Raw genomic sequence first — 8,684 nt, forward strand, 5'->3', positions numbered from 1 at the left:
CAATTAAAATATTATTATTAAGTTTATATTTTTTCCTAATAATTACTAAATAAACAATATATCATGATAAAAAGTTGTGACACGTCAAATACATAAATTAAAAAAAAGTTGATACTTTGAGTTTAAAATATCAAAAATGTTGTTATAAGTAAATTTAATTAACATATAACCTACCTTACAAAAAAAATAAGTCTTAAAGTTGATTGGTGTAACCAAATTTTTTAAAGTACAGATTTGAGACAGAATAATAAACCCTCATCAGAATTTTAAACTTAAATCATTATATATCTAAATTAATCATTAAAATAATATATGTGTTTATTTCGATATGTTGTCAACCAAGTACCTAAATCCATCAACAAAAGGTTAACGACAATATCTAAGGACGAGAGCTCATCTAACAGAGCGAAAGAGCATTTCATGGAAGCTTTAATTAAAAGAGGTCACAAACACGATGTGAAATAACGCTATTTACGATAAAAAGACTAAAAGAAAGTAGAAAAACATCTTGTACTTCAAGCCACCATTTTGTTTGTTGGAAGAGACAAAAATCAGTAAACGGTTCCTGAAAATTGTTAGCCTAAAACTTGGCCCAACGCACCCGTACCATAAAAAAAACTCAACAGAAAACTGTTGAAAATTTCGTACTTGTGTATGCCAAATATGAAGAGTCCGATAATGCATCATAATCGCAAAATGCTAGAAGATAAGGCAGAGGAATGAAAGCAATGCATCTGCAGAGAGAAATGCATTGTGGATGTCAATTGTTTATTTACAAATGTCATCTATAGAGCGACCATAATAACATCGGAGAAAAGTAAGTAGTATGTTGGTCATCAGGTTTATCGTTTAAAAGTAGGTACACAAGGTATAACTGTTATTTTAAGAAGAGTAAATACAGACTAAAAACTATGCTTTTGAAATATATTTGGGATTTTAAAAAAAATTAATATTTTAGCATCAACTGGGAAATTTTAGCACGAACAAAAAACTATTCAATTTAAACATGACTGCACTATCTGCAAAATGGAAAATTACGAGATCTCAAAATCAAACTCAAATCCAGCTTTCAATAAACTAAATGAACTTTTTAGTAAAAGTAAACATTTTTCTAGCTGTTGTTTTAAATAAATTTGAACGTTTATGCAAATTTAGTGTGTCTTATACTTTTTAATGATTTATTCAGTGACGTAACGATCCTTAAAGTTTTTTTGCTTAATTTCAAATAGATTTTGATTTATGATTTAGGATACTATTGTAATAAACTAACTGAAGAGCTGTTCAGTCTTACAAAACAGTGAACCATTGTATTAGTAAAACGTAGTTTTGTACTAATATATTTCAACTATTATATTTTTTTAGTTTGTAGAAACTAGTATGGTTTTTAATTTCAAAGCTAGTAATCAAGGGTCAAAAAAATATCATTTTTGAAGTTTTATTCCCAATGTATCAATGTATTTTCAAGACAAAATTTAAAAAAACTATAACAGCTTAATTTTAAAGGTACCTGTTTTAAAGATAATCAAGTTTGCTTATTTTGCTCAGTGCAGCCACCAATTGAAAGAGAAAACTAACGTAAGTCACCAAAACAAACAAGAGTTTATTGGTAAAACTGACCTGGTTTTACTAATGTGCAACTTAATAAATAAATTTACTTTATTTCTTTATATTTCGTTGGTACTACAAATTTAAAACATATTACAAAAATTGTAAAAAATAGTGATAGTGCTACATGCTTCAAAAAAAAACTTTAAAAGCGCAGAATGTTTTGACGTAACTGTATGGTATGTTAAAAAAACATGTAAACTTTTAACCAATAAACAACATTTTTGTTTGCACAGTTATTTAGAAACACAGTATAAAAACCACGCAAGAAATTATACATAATATCTAAACTTGCTGTTAAATTTTATTATTTGATTTTTCATATTTCATCCTTCACATATTAAAAAAATATATTAAACTCTTTTATACACTTGTATTTTCGTAAATGAAATTAACAATTTTAAACTATTAAAAAAAAAGATTAATCAAAATGCTACTAACTAAAAAAATATTTTAAAAACTACCAGATTAGATTTCCTCAAAAATTTGTTAAACTATACTAAGTAATATGAAGTTTGTAAACTTTTCATTATTTGAAAGTATATATATAGTGTATTCAATGATATCTTATAGCTTTTTATTTCTGTACAATTTTGATGAGCTTATATTTACTGAATAAGTAAAATGACTCAAATTCTTTCTTTTCCAATATATTTCATCAATTTTCGTCAGGGAAAGTACGATTGAAATAATAAACTAAGATAAAACACAGACAATATATATCACAAAAATACACTAACTTATCAATTAACTAAACTTAAGAGTAATCAACATTAGTAAAATTTAAATTAAACAAAATGGATTTTAACTAAATAAGGATATATTTATTCTTTCAAAAATTTATTTTACAAACTAAGTTTCGGTCAAAGACCTCTTCAGTGCTTAAATAAATCTTATTCAAATAGAATAGTATAAATAAGGATATAGTATAATCAAATTCTTTATTTTTACATAAAAAAAAAGTTTGGGAAATCCTGATTTATAGAGTACAAACTTACTTTGATCTATTATTCTTAAAACAAACAACAGTTCGTTTTCCTTTGTCATCAGTGACACTGAAGCTTGTCAGTTTTTCAAAATTTTCTGTAACTGTGTGTATCAAATACCTTTGAAAACTATGAAGGGGTTCAAACATCAGAGCTCTGTAAATAAAATGCATTTAAGTACTTTTCATAATGCAGTAAAAATTTCAAGTTTATATATATATATATATATATTTATTTAGTTTATCTTAAGTTTCCAACTAGTCTGAGTTGGTATAAGTCAGTTCGAGTTTTTTTAAACATTAAACTAATCTGAGTTTATGGCAACCCTGATTTATTTACCTATCAGTTTACTAATTTATCAAAAAAGTATTAGATTAAAAGATTTTTTTTAGCAAACCTAACCTATTATATTTATAAAAAGTTTATTAAGCTGTATTTACAAAATCATTATAACTATACTGATATGTCTATATAAGTTTGAGGTAAATTAATTTATCAAAGTTTGATTCTTACTTCAGAGTTAGTACTTTTCAAGAAAAAAAATGCTACCCTGAGTGAATAAAAAGTAGACTGAGTTTCATCAAGCTACCTTTAGTTGGCTTAAGTTTTTGATAATAACATTTAAAATATTATGATCTAATAACTGAAAGAAAATAAAACTTAAATATTCAAAAACACAAACAAAACAAGTTATTGAGAATACAATTTAAAAATTCTGTCAAAAAGATAGCATGAGAACTAAGACAAATATCAAAATTAGTCAAAAATTAGAGTTTTTCATAAATCAATAGGGGTTGAGTTTAAATATTAGATCAAACTACCCTGACTTATTTCAAATAGCCTCAGTGTGTGATAAAACTGCTACTTATCAAATTCAAAAATAACAAAACATTAAGTGACTATTGAACTGCAACTTTGAATTTGTTGCAACTCTATTAGTCAAAAAATCTGTCCCAAGTGACCTTAAACTGCCATGAGTCACCCTGAGTTTTTTTTTTTTCAAATCCTTTAAAACTTTTTTGCCTCTGCTAGCGCAAACTACACATACCCCATTATTATTTTTAATAATTAAAAGAAAAGTTGTATTTATATCCTTCTGCATTAGTTGTTCCCTAAACTTATGAGAAATAATGTTTTTAAAAACTTAACACTAAAAGTTTAAATCAATTGAAATTTAAAAAAAAAATTTATGGATAATTTTATGTAATTTTGTTAGGAAACCTTTATATATAATAAGAATCATTTTATAGTATACAGCAGTCTGCCAACTGGGTAAGCACTTTAAGCACAGTACAAAAGTACGAATTCAACTGACAGTACGTACCTTGGAAATTTTGGTCTTTAATAACCTATATTAAGCCTAATACATACACATGTTAAAAGCAAATAATTTATACAAGGGGATGTTAAAGCAAATCTACCAAAGCAAAAACTTTACCAATAAAAACATAACATATTTGTTGAAAGTTATAAGTCTTAAGTATTCATTTACTGTATGTATTTATATGTATATTCAACCAGAAAAATTTTAATTTATTTTGTACTTCTTGTACCTTTAAAATTTACATTACATATAAATAATTACTTATCTAATTTTTAATAAATAAAGATTTATCAAAACATTGATCATGTTTTATGAAATTGTGTGATTAATTTTTTACTTTGGTTTGATAATGGATGTTTGTATATATAGGCAAAGTTTAGAGTCTACCAGTATTCTTTATAACATTTACACTAAGTCTGTCATTCTAAAAGGAGATCTGTCTTCATCATTAACGCAAGTCGCTGCTGGTAACAACAATGAAAAGCTACAATCAGCTTGTAAAAACTTGCAAAATATTTAAAAAAAGAAACGAGCAACAAAATGTGTCTGCTTTACCCAAACAAAAGCTAAACTAACTAATATGTTTTCAAACGTATCTAGTTCTACATAAATCTTGATTTGATGTGCTTAATTTTCATAAATACTGTTTTTTTACGCTTTTCAAATTTTTATTTTAATCATAGGGTATGTAAAGGTTAATTGCTATGTTTTTTATTTTCATTCATATTGCTATTTTATACACTTTTTACATTTATGTCTCAATCATTGGGTATGTAAATGTTAATTGCACTATTCAATATTTTTGTTTATCTAAAATTTATATGACTTTTTAAGTATTTTATTTTTATGCTTTAATCAAAGGGTATACAAATTTAAATTGCACTGTTTATAACTTCTCTTAAACATTTAAACTGTATTATTTTGTTTTAAATATTTGATTTCATATTAAAATTGTAATTTCATATTTATTTTGTTGATCCTTTAGTTTTAGTTTATATGCAAGGACTATTTCCTTGGGCACAACAGGTCTCAAAAAACTTAATTTCAGAAACAAAGTTAATATTAAATATATTTATTTACACAAAGGCAACCACGTTTCAGCCCTAAGGGATCTTCAGGCCTGCAAAATAAAATGAAAATAAGATGATGGATAACTAAAAATATATAATAATGCAAGACATTATAATCAAATTCAAATTAAATTAAAAATCATAATACCAATACAGTATTATTATTAAAATATTTAATCTAACAAAATTAAAAAAATAATAACAATGAAAAAAAAAAAAATTTAAATAGCATTTATACTTACAATAATTGATATGTTTAAATATTATAAATGTATAATAAATAGTACAAATGCTATTTAAAATTTATTATTATTTTTCATTATTATTGTTTTTTTAATTTTGTTAATTTAAATATTTTAGTAATAATACTGTATTGGTATTATGATTTTTAATTTAACTTGAATTTGATTTGAATGTCTTGCATTATTGTATATTTTTAGTTTATCCATTGTCTTATTTTTATTTTATTTTGCACGCCTGAAGATCCCTTAGGGGTGAAGCGTCGTTGCCTTTGTGTAAATAAATAAATTAAATATTAGTTTTAGTTCATTTGAATTTAATAGAGCGTAATTTATTTATAAATATGATACTTTTGTATCATGTACTAATTTTAGGTTTTTTTAATTTAAAATAAAAAACCAAACACTTGAGCACTATGTTTTTCAGTTAAAAAGTAAGTACCATACTGGCAGTTTGTACATAGGAACTGTGTACTGTATAACAAAACTTGATGAAGATGTTATAAGAAAATAAATCATCTGTACAAGTTACAAGCTTTTTTCAACTTGTTTAGAATTATACATTAAGTGATAAAAACAACTTTAATTTTTATTATAATTAAATCCTATGCTTGTGTTTTATATTTTTTTAGATTAAATTTTATCAATAGACATATAATTTTTTTTTTTAAACTAGACATCAAGTTTTCCTAAAACTTATTCAAACTCAAAACTTTATTTTATTTATTGAAAAATTTATGTAAGACGTAATATAATATTTAATATATAAGTAGTTCTAAAATTTTAACACATATTAAAAGAAACTAAATAAAAACACAAACTTCAATCATTATAATGTTAATATATTTTAAAATAAGACTGTTTTAAATATTTTAACAAACTAGCATCTTTGTATTAAGTTGCATAATACATATTTATTGCATAATACATACATAATAAGTTGTAAATACAATTTTAATAAGCAAATTGTAATTAAATCAAGTTACTTGATGTCAAAAATTTAAAACTATTTTTAGTTAACTTAATGTTTAACTTACAGTTTATTACAATGTTATCTTTAAATTATTAAATTAATAAAAAAAATAAAAGTATACAACAAATTATAAGCTAAGAAACCTGTCTTTTGGTGCACCAAGTTGAAATCTTTCAAGCTCTTTAATTAGAACAGAAACAAATTCCTGCTCTTCAGTATTAAGTGGTCGCCCATTGACGAAGTTTGAGTAATGAAAACTCATCAGATTGATTTATAACTAAAATCTAAAACAAATATATTTATTAAAAAATACAGCACCAGACATGGAACTATCAAAAATGCTTATAATTTAGGCCTAGGCAGGTATTACTACTTATACAGGTATTAAACTGTTAACTGTTTACAGAGATTCTGTGTTTAAAACAAGCTGTGTGCATGTTTAATAAAATGCTTAAGAACTTTAAGAAATGAAGACTGTTGAAAAAAAGTACAATCAATTTTTCAGTTTAGAGATTATATATCAAGTAAAAAAAACAACTTTGCAATTAAAACAGTTTGTTAAATTTAGTTTAATAAAATCCTGTTATCAGGTTGCTAAAGTAAAAAGCAAAAATATCATCCTTAATCACTTTAAACTAGTTTTTTAAATAGTTTTAATTTTATTGGGTTTTTGATAGAATATATCCTGAAACAAATGCTTTGTTCCACTTTGCTATATCTTCAGCATTTGCTGTACGCGAAAATCAAAAAAATGCAAGATTGTATTTCTGCATATTAAGAAGCCCTCAATTTACAGTGGACCAAAGCATTTGGTGAAGGATATGTTGTATCAAAGACCTAAGTAAAACAAAACCTGTTAACAGTAGTAAATGATTACTTTAATAAAGTGTATGCGGAGCAATTCCAAAAAAAAATCAAAAAAGAAAGGTGTCCTAAGAAACAATATAGTCCTTTTTTTATAAGTAAATCAGAACTACTATCAACTTAAAAATATTATGTTATTCTACTATGAATATGCTTCAGGTTAGTTTTTTTAATTCTTTAACAATAAATTAAATAATAGTTAATATCAACTCAATACCTGGTAGAATGTAATTTTACTAGATGTATAATATAGTTCTTAGCAAGTATAAACTTTTATATAATATATAGATAAAAGTTAATAACTTGCTAAGAGCTAAGTCTTGTAAATAGCAATTAATATGACGTAATTTCAATAATTAACTGCTATGACTTTAAAACTAAACAGGATTTAATACAAGGCTTTGAAATTAGAGAATTAAAATACATTACTAAATTTACTTGCAATTAATCCCTGTATATTTTACTTAAAAACTTAAACAAATAGTAATGTGAAAACAATAACATACTTAAACCTAAGTTTTAAAAAACTTAATACAAATGAATAATTATTGTTTAACTAAATAAAACGCTCTATATTTAAACTCTTTCAAACAATATAAATAAGACTCAATTTTTCAGAACAAAATATATTTCATGCTTCTTTTGTCAGTTGTATACTAAGCAATAAAAATAAAATTTCAAATCTAGCTTATATAGTGAAAATGCAATCAATGTAATTAATAATAAAGCAAAGAGTAATTACAATACATAAGTACTTCTAATTACAATGCAACTAAAAAAATTAAAAAACAGAGCAACAACTTATAAAACAATTTAAGAAAACAACGAAACAGTATAATCAAAATCTTTATGTTTACACAACTTAGGTTTTCTTAACAAAATACAAATAGCTTCAAGTTTAATTAAATTGGAAATGTGAAAACAATTTTTAACAATTTTAAATCTTTTTAAATTATAATTACTAGCACATTCAAGGTTAATTACTAAGTGTTCAGCAATAGCAGATCTTTTTGAAGCATTTATTACTCTAATAGATTTAGTTTTCTTATTACTCTTACAAAATTCATCGATACTTTTTAGAATATGTTCCTTTATTCTTTTGCCAAATTGTCTTGAGGTCATCCCGTCATAACTAGCTTCACAGAAGCAGTTAAACTGGTAAACTACCATACTTTGTTTAAATTCTGCTATTGGATCTTTTCCCCCAGGTCTGAACATTGGTTTGGATACGAAAACAACGATCGGCTTTGCCATATAATAAGTCCTACTTACTAATTGACAAATATCTCTTTCTAAAACTGCTGAGTTCTTATTGACATAACGCAGTACTAAACAAATCAAGCATTTCTCTGGCCCTGCTGGCTTTATTTTGTTTAAACTATTAAGATGTAAATTTAAAATTTTATTAACAAGTTCTTGTGGATAGCCATTTTTATTTAGTATCAATTTTATCTGTTTTATTTCATCAGCAAACAATTCTCTTGAACAGATCTTATGTGCTTGATGGCAGAGCGTTCTTATTAAATTTGTCTTTCTCTTTATGCTACAGAATGAATGAAAGTTTAAATAGTTCCCAGTGAAAGTTTTCTTTCTATAAACAGATGTCAAAAATTGGTTCTTGTG

The 8,684-nt window shown here is 24.7% G+C and overlaps 1 protein-coding gene across 4 annotated transcripts in view; it reads right to left on the reverse strand.

Annotated features, from left to right (window-relative positions):
• Positions 1–6,477, reverse strand: part of LOC145832747 (uncharacterized) — a 41,667-nt gene extending 35,190 nt beyond the window's left edge. For all 4 annotated transcript variants that reach the window (XM_082940084.1, XM_082940083.1, XM_082940082.1 and 1 more), the window contains exons 1-2: positions 6,341–6,477; positions 2,604–2,747 (exon numbers count right to left, since the gene is read on the reverse strand). In XM_082940084.1, the coding sequence (XP_082796210.1) occupies positions 2,604–2,747; positions 6,341–6,459 (263 nt within the window). In that variant the 5' untranslated portion in view covers positions 6,460–6,477. The remainder of the gene's footprint in view (positions 1–2,603; positions 2,748–6,340) is intronic.
• Positions 6,478–8,684: the final 2,207 nt, after the last annotated feature.

The sequence above is a fragment of the Thalia democratica genome, chromosome 3 (genome assembly GCF_965202585.1).
Source record: "Thalia democratica chromosome 3, ktThaDemo2.hap1.1, whole genome shotgun sequence".
NCBI classification, from domain to species: Eukaryota; Metazoa; Chordata; class Thaliacea; order Salpida; family Salpidae; genus Thalia; species Thalia democratica.